This window comes from Anolis carolinensis, chromosome 2 (genome assembly GCF_035594765.1).
Source record: "Anolis carolinensis isolate JA03-04 chromosome 2, rAnoCar3.1.pri, whole genome shotgun sequence".
Classification (NCBI taxonomy): domain Eukaryota; kingdom Metazoa; phylum Chordata; class Lepidosauria; order Squamata; family Dactyloidae; genus Anolis; species Anolis carolinensis.
In genome coordinates this window covers 6,689,232-6,705,410 of record NC_085842.1, presented here as the reverse complement: position 1 = coordinate 6,705,410, position 16,179 = coordinate 6,689,232, and the positions used below count along the sequence as shown (strand labels likewise).

Here is a 16,179-nt window from a genome sequence, read left to right as displayed (position 1 = left end):
ATCCGGAGTGGCCCCATGAATCAGAAGGTGGAAAGATACCCATTGGCAGAGTTCACCCGCCAACAAATGACGCAGCACTAGATGGACGCAGCTGATTGGTCAAAGGGGGAGCGGGGCGTGGCCAGCAAAGAGAAGGAAGGAAGGAGTTCTTTTTCAAACTGGGGGAAGAGGAGAGCTGGCTGGAAAGAAGGTAACGTGTTGCCTGCAGTGTCGTTACTAGGAACTAGTTACTTTTGATATGCCATGATACTTTTTGGTCTTGATCTTCCACACCGCCATATAACTCAGAATATCAAGGGAGATAACCCACAATATCTGCTTTGAATGGGAATATATGGCAGTGTGGACTCAGATAATTTAGGGCCCTTCCACACAGCCCCTATAACCCAGAATATCAAGGCAGTACATCCCACAATATCTGCTTTGAACTGGGCTATCTGAGTCCACACTGCCATATATTCTAATTCAAAGCAGAGATTGTGGGTTGTCTGCCTTGATATTCAGGGTTATATCACTGTGTGGAAGGACCCTGAGTTATCTGAGTCCACACTGTCACATATTCCAGTTCAAAGCCAATAATTTGGCATTTTATAGCAGGAGTAGCCATTTCTTTGATTTCCTCCTGAGGTCTTTGCCCTGGGCATATGGTGGAAATGCTCCTGCTGGAAGACCATCAGTGCTCATATGCTGAACAAGGTTGGCTACGTTCCTTTGCCTTTCTCTCGTTACTGGCAAATCATCATCTTTAGTTGCCGTCTCTCTCTGAACTTCCTTAACGAAGTTGTCAGGGAATAAGCCTCTGTTCTCATTTAGAATCCCACAGTTTGAAGAGACCTCACAGGTCTACCAAGAAGCAGGAAATTCGCATTCAAAGCACCCCTAACAGATGGCCATCCAGCCTCTGTTTTAAAGCCTCCAAAGAAGGAGCCTCCACCACACTCCGGGGCAGAGAGTTCCACTGCTGAACAGCTCTCTCACACAGTTAGGAAGTTTTTCCTCATGTTCAGGTGGGATCTCCTTTCTTTCCTGTAGTTTGAAGCTATTGTTCAATTGTGTCATGGTCTCCAGGGCAGCAGAAAACAAGCTTGCTCCCTCCTCCCTGTTACTTCCTCTCACCTCTTGATCCATGGCCCTCATCATGTCTCCTCTCAGCCTTCTTTTCTGCAGGCCAGTTCTTTAAGCCACTCCTCATAGGGCTTGTTCTCCAGACCCTTGATTATTTGAACCACCCTCCTCTGGACACATTCCAGCTTGTCAACACCTCCCTTGAATTGTGGTGGCCAGAATTGGACAGAGTGTGATTCCAGGTGTGGTCCGACCAAGGCGGAATAGAGGGGAGCATGTCTTCCCTGGATTTAGACATTAGACTCCTCTTTATGCAGGCCAAAATCCCATTGGCATTTTGAGCTGCTGTATCTCATTGTACCTGGTGGTGGAGCAGTGTGTTAAAGCACTGAGCTGCTGAACTTGCAGACCGAAAGGTCCCAGGTTCAAATCCCGGGAGCGGAATGAGCGCCCGCTGTTTAGCCCCAACTCCTGCCAACCTAGCAGTTTGAAAACATGCAAATGTGAGTAGATAAATAGGTACCGCTCCGGTGGGAAGGTAACGGCGCTCCATGCAGTCATGCCAATGGCCACATGACCTTGGAGGTGTCTACAGACAATGCCGGCTCTTCGGCTTAGAAATGGAGATGAGCACCAACCCCCAGAGTCAGTCACGACTGAACTTCACGTTAGGGGAAAACCCTTACCTTTACCTATCTCATTGTTGCCTCATGTTCACCTTCTTCCCCACGAGGACTCCAAGATCTTTTCCACACGTCTTGCTGTCGAGCCAGGCATTGTCCCCCGTTCTGTATCTTTGCATTTCATTTTTTTCTGCCTAAGTGGAGTCTCTTGCATTAGGTCTTCTAGCTATCTTTCCTCTTCTAGTTTTTTGACATGATTTCACCAACACAACACAAATAATTAACTTATCATCTTGTACTGCATAATCATACTCCACAACATACTCAACCCATACTGTGGGAGCCCTGTGGCAGGGCCAAGGAACCAACAGGAAGGTTAAAACTTGGTTGTGGGGCCAGGCTTTCGAATAAGAATTAGCAGCGCTAATTATTATTATGTATGCCAGAACTCAATTGACTGACCCAGTCTTTTAAACTTGAACACACCCATTTGTATTTTAGAATGTTTTTATGAATGTTGATGTAAGTTAATAATTTTAATCTGATTTATAGTGTATTGTATAATTTTTATATGTGTGTTTATTGTAAGCTGCCCTGAGTCCCCTCTCGGGTGAGAAGGGCGGGATATAAATGTTGTAATCAATAATAAATAAACAGCGCCGTCCCCAAGGAACTGCACTGGAGCCGAGGCCAAGTTCAGGCCGCACGCAGCGGCTTTTCCATCTGTGGGGAGGGAAGTGGAGGCTCTTCACAGGAAGAGGATGTTGTCAGGAGAGACGTGGTAGGGGCAGCGGGCGGCATTACAGTCTGCCTTGTTCAGGAGAGAGAGAATGATCTGGGATGGTAAAGGGATGGGGCGGGAGTGGAGTTGGTCAGCTTGGCAGAAAGGAGTGGAAATAAACTAAAATATAATATATAAATAAATAGGTTTGCAGACCTGGTTTTTGTTCTCATGGCATGCTGGTCCGCAGCCCACGGGTTGGGAACCACTGCTCTATACTTTAGAATGGATGCAGCTTGGCTCTGCTTTAACTGCAAGAATATGTTTTGTTATCATTTGTCCCATTTCCCATCAGGGTGAAGATCACGATAGAATAACAAGCCTCTGCTTTTGCTCATCCCAGCCTCAAATGAGGATAATGGATAGGCTGTTGAATTCCTCCTCCAAGAAGTCGGCGATAAAAGAGGAACCAGAAGGCGTCGATGTCACACCGACTGGTAGTAGCGATGGTGGACCATGTGTAATTGCTGGGGAGAAGACCCCTGTGGAGGACACTCTTGGCCCGGATGTACAGCCAGGGCAAGGCAAAGTAAACCCAGCAGGAGAGGCCAATGAGGTTGTCTCAGACACCAAGGAGGGACCACCCCTCCGGTGGGTGGTGAAGGAGGAGGGCAACGGGAGCGCAACGGTGCTGAGTGAAAACGAGTGGAGCCTGCTTCCTCTTCCTCTCCCTTCCTCAGGTATCCCAAAGTCTTGTCATTTCCATCTCCTTTTCCTAGGTTAAGGAGGGAGTATGACTGAGTATGGTATAGATTGAGGAAAAATGTAGAATTTGATATAGAGTTCCTCCTTTAAACCATTCAGCTTTGTTTTGATTTGTGTCCCTTACAGTAGAACTGCATATTATACAAGGGATCCATTCCAGGATCCTTCATGTATTATAATTTTTGCATATGCAGGCAGTCCCCAAGTTACAAACAAGATAGAGCATGTAGGTTTATTCTTAAGTTGGATTTGTATGTATGTCAGAACAGGTACACTTTTAGTGTACCTCTACCCTGTCTGTCTGTCTATCTATCTGTCTATCTATCTCAATATATATAAACTTTGGATAGCACAGGGAAGGCTGAACCCCCCCTGATGTGTTTGTTCTGCTATCTGTGTCCCTGTTCAGAAGATTTCACCTCGCTTTCTGTCCCTGTGAGAATTGGATTTTGGAAAACGTGGCTTGTTGTGGAAACAAGGATTGGTGCTAAAGCTTCAGCAGAGAATACTTTTCCCCATGATAATAGCTCTTCCAGAAGTAAATTTCCCTTTCTAGGGGTAGATCCCTCTACTTCTTGTTCTCCCCCCACCCATCTCCCCCTCCCACTGTTCTTGGCTATGAGTAATTTGTAAGTCGGGTGTTTCTAACTCGGGGACTACTTGTGACCTGAAATCCTATTTTTCTTATCTAAAATGAACCATGTATTGGGCTTCAGGCTGAAGCATACCATAGAACCGCACTGGAGGACTTAGCAATGCCTTGGGAAGTGTCCTCAAAACATCTGCAGGAATGAATATTGAACCTTATTTATTTATTTATTTGCAGTATTTATATTCCGCCCTTCTCACCCCGAAGGGGACTCAGGGCGGATTACAATGAACACATATATGGCAAACATTCAATGCCAACAGACAAACAATATACATTAGACAGACTCAGAGGCATTTTTAACATTTTCCAGCTTCACGATTCCGGCCACAGGGGGAGCTGTTGCTTCACCGTCCAGTAGTGGCTGTACTTCCGCATTCCTTTCCTCGTGTTTTGCTGGCAGTTTTATGGTGTTGTAAATTACCCTCCCTCATAAAGCGTCCCTAAATTTCCCTAATTGACAGGTGCAACTGTCTTTCGGGGCTGCATAGGTCAACAGCAAGCTGGGGCTACTAATGGTCGGAGGCTTAACCCGACCTGCGCTTCAAACTCATGACCTCTCGGTCAGTAGTGATTTATAGCAGCTGGTTACTAGCCAGCTGCGCCACAGCCCGGCCCCACAAGGGTTTTTGGCAGGTTTTGTTTTTTGGTTTGGTTTTTTTTTTGTTTGCTATATACCTTCCTGGAATTTGTGAACCCTCTGAGTGGATCTATGTTGCTGTGGGTTTTGCTCCAAGACAATTAAAACCTTATCTTTTTTAAAAAAAAAAAGAAGCTACAGCAGAAAATGGCATCAAGCAATTGCAGAATTTACTCTGCCTGGGAGAGCCAATGAAATTGATAATGGGTAGGATAGAATAAGTAAGCCAGGACACAACATCAAGAAGGATCTAATACAGGCATGGGCAAACTTTGGCTCTCCAGGTGTTTTGGATTTCAACTCCCACGATTGTTGTTGGGTCCTGCAGGGTTCATTGCTACCCTCTGTGTTGTTTAACATCTACATGAAGCCACTGGGAGAGATCATCTGGAGTTTTGGAGTTCGATGTCATCTGTATGCAGATGATGTTCAATTTTACCACTCCTTCCCACCTGCTGCTAAGGAGGCTGTTCAGGCCCTTGGCAGCTGTGACAGTCTGGATGAGGTCGAAAAAATTGAAATTGAATCCAGACAAGACAGGTTTCAGTGGTGGCCAGGGGAACTTTTGCACAACTAAAACTTGTGCTCCAGTTGCGCCCATACCTTGGGAAGTCAGACTTGTGCACAGTGGTCCACGCTCTTGTTATATCCCGTATAGATTACTGCAACACACTCTATGTGGGGTTGCCTTTGAAGACTGTTTGGAAGTTTCAATTGGTTCGACGGGCGGCAGCCAGGTTGCTCTGTCATAAGTACTTTTAAAAGGTTCTTTTATTCCGCTTTCAGTGAGACAGGTTGTATTAGGCACTTTCAGAGAAAGAAGTAGACACAGACTCCTGTATTGGGTTTTATAATAATTATATTGATTACATAGGCAAAAGGGGATATTGCATCAACAGTTACACATATAATCTAACATTCATTCATCATTCATTCCTCAAGCATTCTTACCACCCTTCTTGTTGAGGTTGATCAGCTTCTTGAAAGGAGACGGCTGTTCACAGTGGTGTTCAGAAATTGGTGTTCAGCTGGTCTGACACACCTTTTCTGAGAGCAAAGGGTCCTTTATGTAGTATTTTCTGTTGATTTGGTTCTGAAAGTTGTAAATTGCTGACAGACAGCTAAAATCCGTTGATTCCATCAGTTCCTGGACAGATGTATACATTGCTTAATTAGCTTTCCTTATCGAGGAGCCTTGTTTGCTTTCTTAATGTTGACAAATGTAAGGAGCCACCATGTTGACCTCCTTACTTAAAAGAACCATTGTCTTTCGCAATGTAAACAAGTTGGTTTTCCACCAAGAGTTAATCAAGCCAGCGATGTCAACAGTTAATTATTTGTCACAGGTCTCATCAGCAAGTCCATGAATTGTAGTTTTCCAGGCCTTATTCCTTAGGATGGTATCTTCAGCCCAATTAGGCCACATTCATACACCTTTCTCACTCTAATATATATTTCATAACATTAGATATTTTATGACAGCTCACTGGAGCGACGTACAGGGAATACTCAAATCCTCTGTTGCGCCAGCTCCACTGAGCACAATTCAAAGTGCTGGCTTTAGCCTATAAAGTCCTAAATGGTTTTGGCCCAGCTTACCTGTCCGAACGCATCTTCCCTTATGATTCACTTCAAAGATTAAGATAGTGTCGCACCTCAGGCTAAGTTCACCTTGCTATAGATACCCAGGCAGACACACAGGTTGTCTTTTGAAGTTTTTATTAAGCAAAGCAGAATATAAATCAAGCAAGCAATCAAAAGGTAGTTCAAAGTTGTAGTGAAAGAGTCAATAGGTCCAAGAGATTCACAAAGTACATGAATGTCTATTTAATCCAATAGGCTAGGTCCATAGGTTCAAAGAGCATAGCAGGAACAATAATTCATGAGGCAAAGAATTAATCCATAGAGTCCAAAGCACAAGATCCAAGAATCCAAGATAATCCACAAGGCGAAGAATTAGTCCACAGAGTCCAAGAACAAGGTCCAAGAATCCAAGATAAACCACAAGGCAAATAGTCCAAAGAACAAGGCCCAAGAATCCAAGAACGCTGGCTTGATAGAACTTCCTCACAGATGAAGCGATGAAATTGCACTGACAAAGAATAGTCTTTAAAAGCATGCTTTAATAACAACTTAGGAATGCATTCCTCTTCCCACAGCTAGATTCACGTTCACGTTTGCACGCCAAACGCTCACTTCTACGGACCTGGGAACCCATCCAAGACAAACGGTCCTCTCTAGATAAGTCCTCATTATCTTGCACCTGCTGGTCAGAAGCTAAACCGTCATCCTCATTATTTTCCAAGGCTGAAGTCTCTCCCTCAATATTTCTCATGTCAGCTTGACCGTTATCTGTTTCTCCTGGAATCAGCAGCTCATCCTGCAACTGCATGTCTGAGCTAGCTTCTGCCTCAGACTGCTGATCTTGAATCCCAAATCCAGAATCCCCAGAATCCTCTCCATCTTCATCTAGAATCTGGCCAGCCTGTGGCTGGGATACAACAGATAGTCTGGGGAGGCCCTGCTCTTGGTCCCACCTGCTTCGCCTTCTCAGTGGTGGCCCCTCAGCTGTGGAACTCCCTTCTCAGTGACATTAGATCAGCTCCCTCCATTCTAGCCTTGAGAAGGAAACTAAAGAACTGGCTCTGGAATCAGGCTTTTGGAGAATAATGCAGTGTAATAATAGATCTGGAATATGTACAATGGCTACGGAATGGCCTTGGACTATGATTTCTGCATGGCACAATTTTAATATTGAATGCAATGTTTTAAATGCTTAACAGGTATTTTAATTCATGCTTAATCTTAATGTTTTGTATGTGTTTTAAGGCATTGAATAATTGCCGTATGTAAGCTGCCTTGAGTCCCATTGGGGTAGAAAAAGGCAGGGTATAAACAAGGTAAATAAATAAATGCCTATCGAATTGTGGGAGCCAAAGTCCAAAACACCTGGAGGGCTGAAGTTGGCCCTTGCCTGATCTAATAGCTCACCAAGGGTAAATTAATGCAGTTCAACAGCACTGTAGCTGCCATGGTTCAATGCTATATAATCTACTAACAGCTGTTGTCGATCTGCTAGTTGGGCAGTGAGCTGGGCTGAAGTTTGGGCACTCACCCTGACCTGGGTTTTGAACTGCCAACCTTTCAATTGGTAAGATTTCTTGTAGCTGGTGGTTAAACTTTGGCAGAGGAGGTTCTTGTACAGAACACTACAACTTCCAAGATTTCACAGCATTGAGCCATGGCAGTTGAGGGAGTGTCGAAGAGTGGTAATTCTGTAAGTTTTAGGAAGGAGCTGAAGCCAGAGGGACTGATGTAACCTTTCACTATTAAAATATTCCTTTTTCTTTACGTTCCAGGCAAAGATGGGAGAGAGAGTGAGAACGAGGAAAAAACTACTGATGCAGAGGTTGAAAATGCTCAGCCTCGACATGAGGAGGGAAACACAGGGGAGAGAAAAGGAGAAGGAGAAGGGATGAGACAGGAAGCAGAGAAAAACGTGCTTTGTCCACCAATCCTTTCCCAGTTAGATGAAGATAAAGCACAAGGATGTGCAGAGTGTGTAAAGACCTACTGCACGAATCCGCATGGATCTCAAATAATTTCCACAATAGAGAAGCTATTTCAGTGTTCAGGGTGTGGAAAGCAGTTCAATTCATACGGTTGTGTTGTTTCCCATCAAAAGAACCACAAAGGGGAGAAACCCTATAAATGCCGGGAGTGTGACCAGAGTTTCCGGCTGAAAAGTGAACTCCTATCACATCAAGGAACGCACCCGGGGGACAAACCATACAAATGCTGCGAGTGTGGAAAGGGATTTGACGGGAGCTTAGAGCTTATTCGACATGAAATACATCATGGAGGAGAGAAATTTTACAAATGTTTGGAATGCGGAAAGCACTTCTGTTCTGCTGTTCTTCTTGACGCACATGGAAAAACCCACATAGAGAAGCAATCGGGCATAGGTTTGGAGTGTGCTAAGAGCTTCCAGACAAGCACACCTCTTATTAGCCATGAATTGACCAAAGTGGAGAAGCTGCATAAGTGCATGCAGTGTGGGGAAAGCTTCAGTGGGAGAGAGTGCCTGGATATGCATACAAGAACCCACACAGGAGAGAAACCGTATACATGTCTGGATTGTGGAAAGGCCTTCACGGCAAGTGCAAGCTTTAAAGAACACAGAAGAACCCACACAAGGAAGAAATCACACAAGTGCTTGGAGTGTGGAAAGAGTTTCACTGGGAGAGGAAACCTTGATGCACATACAAGGATCCACACAGGAGAGAAACCATTCAAGTGTGTGGAGTGTGGAAAGAGCTTCCGTCAGAAAGGGAAATTTAACGTGCACAAAAGGACCCACACGGGAGAGAAACCGCATAAATGCCTGGAGTGCGGAAAGAGCTTCCATGCGAAAGAGTACCTTACTAGGCATAACAGAACCCACACAGAGAATCCGCATAAATGCCTGGAGTGTGGAAATAGCTTTTGCCAGTTAGCAGACCTTTCCTCCCACCAAAGCATCCACATGAGGAAACAAACCAATATACTTTCCAGCTTCCAGGCACCATATGTAATGTGTCTTCCAGGCAGTATAAGTAGTTTTGGAATTAGGAAAGATACCCTTTATACACAATTTCAGATTCAACCCTCAAATCCTGGGTACACTTATTCATTGGGTAATGTAAGCATTGTACCTTAGCTCTTATGTGTTTTATTGCTTATATGTTTAGATTATTTATATTTTGATCAGATGTATTTTATTGTTTACCTGTGCGGCATTGAATTTTTGAGAACACAAAAATGCTGGACCATTCCAACAACTATCATGTCAGACTACACAGAGAAGCCATTGAAATCCATAGGCATGTGGACAACTTCAACAGAAAGGAAGAAACCATGAAAATGAACAAAATCTGGCTACCAGTATTACAAAACTCCAAAATCAAAACAATAGATGGGAACCAACATTCTGAAGGCTTGACTGAAAAAAGGATGCCCCCAGGCAAGGGACAAAACATTTCCAATGCTAATTAGGGTGATTAACTGAAACATCAATGCTGGCTCCCAGTGACAAAGGACTCTTGTCACACCTTGGACTCTACGCAGATATATATTTACCTTCCTTGCCTAATCTCTCCATGCCTCACAACCTCTGAGGATGCCTGCCATAGATGTGGGCGAAACGTCAGGAGAGAATACTTCTGGAACATGGCCACACAGCCCGAAAGACATACAACAACCCTGCGATCCCGGCCATGAAAGCCTTCGACAACACATTGAATTTTTGCTGGATTTGTAAGCCGCCTTGAGTCCCCTTCGAGGTTGAGAAAGGCGGGGTAGAAATGAAGTAAATAAAATAAGATAAAACTGGCATTTCTGGCATGTTTATAGGTTCACTGTATCAGATTTTTAAATGTCACATGGCCACAGCAGCTGCAGGCAAGTAAACAAGTATTTCTGTCACCAAATTTCTTCTTTCCCTGCCAATCATACTACGCACCTATCCTAGAATGATATGCGGAGCTGATCTCTATCTTTACGCAAAATAAAAGTGTATGTAACGGAAGTGTCCACTTACACAGACAGCCTCTCGCCTCCACAAACAGCTATAGTTCCCACTTAGCAGGAGACACCCATGGCCCTTCCTCCAAGGAACATTGCAGGTTATAGTGACTGCTATGATCATGTAACCCAGACCCTGCCAATGTCCTCCACAAACACCATTCTGCCGCCCACCCAAGCGAAGGCTTTTCTGCGGGGACAATTTCATCCTAGATCAATGATGGGCAACCTTTTGCGCTTGGTGTGTCAAAATTCACCAAAAAACCTAGCATGACTTGGGTGATGTGTCACTTCGAGAAAAAAACCATAATTTCGCAATATGTATAGTTTAAATAACAAAAATATATAATAATCTATATATATAAAAGAGTGATGGCATCACGGCGACCCACAAAACAACAAAACTACAGGCCCCCCAACCTCGAAATTTGACAACGCAACCCATCATCCACGCCTCTAGGTTGATACAACAAAAAGAAAAGAAAAATAAAGTCCTTATTTGAGAGAGAGGAATAATTGCTTTTATCCAATTGCTGCCAGTTAGAAGGCTAAGCTCCTCCAACTTGGTCTCCTAGCAACCCAATAAAAAATAATAAAAAACACTAAAAAATTAATACAATAAAATACTATAATAACAGAAAATAACTAAAAATAATACAAGAAAATAATAAAATATAATAAATAAAAATATTACTTACAATAAAATTAATTAAAAAATGCAAATAACGTCAAATAAAAATTACACAACAATTTTTAACCAATACCACCACCACTTTGCCACAGCAACGCGTGGCCGGGCACAGCTAGTTGTAATATATAACTGTATTCAATAAATCAAAAACTATTTACTACCATTATTTCCATGTACAACCATCTATGGTACCTCTTGCAGTTTCCACGCTGATTTTTCTGTATTCTAGTTTCAATGTAGTCATGAGCAATGAATAATACAATAATAATATAATAGTAATAATATGATAATATACTACAATAATAATAGAATATATATGTATATGTATATATATACACATATACAATGTGCATAATTCCCATTGAGTAAACAACAAAACCACCGGACCTAATCACACCAAATTTGGCCACAAAAGACATAGTCATCCAATCAATCTGCATGCAGCAGCGTGTCAGCAAAAATGGCTAGGCTTGTCAGTGCTGACACGCGTGTCATAGGTTGGCCATCACTGTCCTAGATGTTCTCCAGAATGCACATCCCAGGGTTCCTTAATTTGCATGACCCCGCCTCCTGCCTCTCCCTTAACCCTTTCCTCCCTTTTCCAATGGCATACAGTTAACAGAGGAGTTGATCAGCAACTGAACAAGAGGGTTGCGGAGAATTCACATGATTTACAGGAGTTGTACTTGACCTGCATCCAGAGTGCAATGTTAACCCAACCAATGATGGATCAGGACCAAACTTGCCACTGATACTGTGACCTCCACCGACAATGGACCGGGACAAAACTCGGCAGAGCGAAGCCCCATGACCAACTGAACATACTTCAGGGGTTTAGGGGAATGGATCTTGATTTTGGGAGTTGTAGTTCACCCTTATCCAAAGAGCTCTGAACCCAGACGAATCTGGACCAAACTTGGCCTTGTTGGGTCTGTGTGCCAACTGCAAATACTGGAAGGGTTTGGGGGTGATTGCCCTGGGAATCTGGGAGTTGTAGTTCACCCTTATCCAGACAGCACTGAACCCAGCCGATGACTGATCTGGAAACAATGCCTTCTTCTAATAACCTGGGCACCGCCAGGACCCCAAGATACAAAACAATAAAAAAGGAATCATTCTCCTTCTTTGAATAAATGGGTGAAAGGCAGGATACTTGTTCATCTTGGAAGAACCTAAAAGGAGCATCGAGCCCTTCTGCTTTCTTTGCCATGGCACTGCTTCTGGCTTTTTTGTATGTCTCAATTGGGAAATTGGTGGGGTGGAGGCATTGGCGCTTTTGCTGTCCATGGAATGATCCATGACTTATCCGTGGGTCATATCAAAATCCATAACTTTGGTCTTAAAATCTGCCCTTGACTTATACAACAAGTTGAGTATATGTGGGAAATATGGCAAAGAAGAAATACTGTGTTTCATCACATAATGGTCACACTTCTTCCCATAAAAAGGAGGTGTGACTATTATGTGAAGAAAATGGTTTTAAAATGTCGTAGCTCCAATTTGGGAGGAAGAGAAGGGATGATTCTGCTCCAAACAAAAGGAGGAGAGGAAAGATCTGAGTTCTGTTACAGATTTTGTCTCATAGAAGGAAGAAAAGAGGTAAGAGTGGAACTTCAGAGAAGTGGTTTTTAATAAAGAAAACCACTTCAGAGAAGTGGTTCTTCAGATAAAGAAGGAAAGACGGGAGAACCAGCCTCAAATGGGGGTACAACTGTTATGGGAGGGGAAAAAATACAATTTTTGACACCCAAAAGTGGGGATGCTATTATGTGGCGATTTGTGGTATGTTCACTGATCTTAACTATGACCATGTATTGTTTATTTCTGTGGGAGAAACTATTTAATGCAAAAATAGATACGCGACATGTTAAAAGAGAAATAAAATTGTTATGGCATTAGTCCTCTTCATCTGATGCATTACATCAGTGGTTCTCAAACTGTGGATCCCCAGTTTTGGCCTACAACTCCCAGAAATCCCACCCAGTTTACCAGCTGTTAGGATTTCTGGGAATTGAAGACCAAAACATCTGGGACCCACAGGTTGAGAACTACTGCATTACATGATTCATGGGGTTAGAAGAATGTACTTACAAACGGTCCTCCCTCACCAGCCCATCATATCCCTGTCCCCAATTTCTCTGGCCATGTTTCCAGAAGCATTCTTCCTTGACATTTCGCCTGCATCTATGGCAGGCATCCTCAGAGGTTGTGAGGTCTGTTGAAAACTAGACAAGGGAGGTTTATATATCTGTGGAATAATGTCCAGGGTGTGAGAAAAAACTCTTGCCTGTTTCAGGCCAATGGGAATATTGCCATTGGCCAGCTTGATTAGCATTTAATGGCCTTGCAGCTTCAAAGCCTGGCTGCTTCACAGTATGATGAATGGTAGTTACATTCACAATGTAGTAAACTTCCTTGTTTATTTTCTTACTTCTTCATAATTTATAAATTTGTTGTATTTCTTTAAATGCGACTCACGAGTTAATGCTACATACCACATTGTAAAATAACTGTGTGAAATTCTTTGCTATATAAACGACAGGTTGAGCCATTTAGGCTCATACTCGCAGTAGAATAAAACCTGAGTGCAGAGTATCACTGATTGGAAACAGAATGCTTTGTAAGTACAGTAGAGTCTCACTTATCCAAGCCTCGCTTATCCAAGTTTCTGGATTATCCAAGCCATTTTTGTAGTCAATGTTTTCAATATATCGTGATATTTTGGTGCTAAATTCGTAAATACAGTAATTACAACATAACATTACTGCGTATTGAACTGCTTTTTCTGTCAAATTTGTTGTAAAACATGTTTTGGTGCTTAATTTGTAAAATCATAACCTAATTTGATGTTTAATAGGCCTTTCCTTATTATCCAAGATATTCGCTTATCCAAGCTTCTGTCTGCCCATTTAGCTTGGATAAATGAGACTCTACTGTATAGGCATAATATTTTTGCAATTATATATTATTTGATGTTTATTCACGCTGTGTTTAATGTATTAAGAGAACAACTTGTAAGCCACTGTATGTTCCCAATCGGTTCCACGATATCTATGAAAGATTTTACTGTTCATTGATCACATTCTTGAATTGTTTGAACTAAATAACAAAAGTAAATAGTATGTATTAATATTAGCTAATTTTACGAGGCCAGAAAACACTTTGTACAATTGTATTAATGTTACCCAATACTTGCAGACCCTACCACTAGACAAAGACTCTATGTAGTTGGAACCTGTTGTGGATCAGGGGTCTACTTTACGAATCCTTTACGAAGAATTGAGAAAATGCACAAGAATGTTTACTACATTGCGAATGCAACATGCATCACACTGTGAATGCAACAGTTTGTGATTTGTAACCGCTTATCGGACATTTATATGTATATACTAGCTGTGCCCGGCCACGCTGTGGCGAAGTATGGTGGTATGGGAAATAAAGTATTGAGGAATTGGTGGTAGTTAAGGTAAAGGGTAAAGGTTTTCTTCTGACATTAAGTCCAGTTATGTACGACTGCACACTGAAGTGGATTATATGGCAGTGTGGAGTCAAGATAATCCAGTTCAAAGCAGATAATATAAGATTATAAATGGGTAATATAGCTGTGTGGAAGGGCCTTGAGTCTACACTGCCATATAATCCAGTTAAAATCAGATAATCTGTATTTTATAGGTAGTGTGGAAGAGGCCTAAGTGAGGCCTAATTCTGCCTGTCCCCTGGGCTGAGAGAGTTGTTAGGAGACCAAGTGGGCGGAACTTAGCCTTCTAACTGGCAGCAATTGGATAAAAACAATTATTCCTCTCCCTCTAATTAGGGCTTTATTTTTCTTTTCTTTTTGTTGTATGAACCTAGAGGCATGGATGAGGGGTTGTGCTGCCAAGTTTAGTGTTTCTGGGATGTGTAGTTCTGTTGTTTTGTCCTAGGCCGAAATTTCATTACCCTTTTATATATATAGATTGTACATAATACAATGTTTATGATATCCAATACCTTGCTATTATTCCATTAATGTGTTATTGGGTTTAGCACAGCAGGTTAACTACCAGATACAAGAAATCTGAGTACCAGTCGAAAGGTTGGCAGTTCGAAGCCCGGGTCAGGGTGAGTGCCGGACCTTCAGCTCAGCTCACTGCCCACCCAGCAGATCAAAAACAGCTGTTAGTAGATTAATAGGTACCTCTTAAGCGGGGAGGTATTTTAATAGCACCATAAAGGGAATACCAGAAAAATGCCAGTGATCATAAAAAGGAGGTGGTTGATGAACAGGGCTCTTTGACAAAGAGGATGGAGCAACAACCCCCCCCCCCCCCGGTGGCTGTAATCAAGCACAACCTCCAAGACGCCAAAGATGGGAAATGCCTATATACCTCTATCTGTTGTCTGTCCTGTCTGCGTATAACGGCATTGAATGTTTGCCGTATATGTGTTCTGTGATCCACCCCGAGTCCCCTTCAGGGTGAGAAGGGCAGAATATAAATGCTGTAAATAAATAAATATTTATTTATTTTGCTCTATAAAACAATTATACATCTAGCTCTATAAAACAATTATAATTTACCCCCCGTTTCAGAAATATTGTTGATGCGGAATCAATGAAAAGTGGGGTGCAGATTATACACAGATTATATCAACCTGCATTTCAGAAGAGAAAATTAAGAATGAAATGGATTAAACGTATGAAAGGATGTAAGTGTGCCGTTCATATGCACATCAACTTGCTGTTTTATGAAAGCAAAGACAGCACTTTTTTTTTTCATTCTTGGAAATCTGCAGCTAAGGAGTGTTCTTATTTTTATCCATAGGATACTATTCTTATTCTATGTATTACTATATATATATATACACCCTACTTTGTCCTTGGTTTAGGACTCAAGGAAGCTTACAAACAGCTAAAAGAGACATAGCTGACAATTACACCAAATACAAAAGTTATAAATATAATTAGAATGTTCTATAAATTTCAGTGTTTAGGAACAGCCACAGAGAAGGTCCTTTCCCATGATCCCAGCAGATGTACCTGTGATGATGGAGTCAAAGCAGAACCGTGAATTAGAGTTCACACAGAAGGTTTCATGCATATTGTAATGTATGATGATGGTGTGACAGGGAGGAATCCTTTTTGATCCCACCGCTGCCACCAAATTTGTAATGTGGATGATGGTGTGTTAAAGCCAATTGTAATAGTGATGAATGATGAACTTATAATCTCTTAGAATAATTTATAATCTCTATGGGTCTCCTCAGACATGTCACCATAGATCTCTAAAAGTTTTATTTGAGGTCTCAAATAAATCATCCACTTCTCCTCACTAACTTCAAAATCCTTACAGCACCTTTCAAATGAAATTAAAAACTTTTCCACATCATCATCCTTATTATACCAAGGGAATCTCTTCAGAATCATGTCTGATGCCTCAGCTCTAGAGTCCCCTTCCTGGGTATTGATATGTGGTTGAAATAGTG

The 16,179-nt window shown here is 42.2% G+C and overlaps 1 protein-coding gene across 1 annotated transcript; it reads left to right on the top strand.

The window, feature by feature from the left end:
• The first annotated feature begins 100 nt into the window (after positions 1 to 100).
• On the top strand, positions 101 to 9,834 carry LOC103278146 (zinc finger protein 660). Its single transcript, XM_008105958.3, has 3 exons — positions 101 to 190; positions 2,765 to 3,149; positions 7,823 to 9,834. The coding sequence occupies exons 2-3, from the start codon at positions 2,819 to 2,821 to the stop codon at positions 9,160 to 9,162; spliced, it is 1,671 nt and encodes a 556-aa protein (XP_008104165.2). The 5' UTR covers positions 101 to 190; positions 2,765 to 2,818; the 3' UTR covers positions 9,163 to 9,834.
• The last annotated feature ends 6,345 nt before the right edge of the window (positions 9,835 to 16,179 follow it).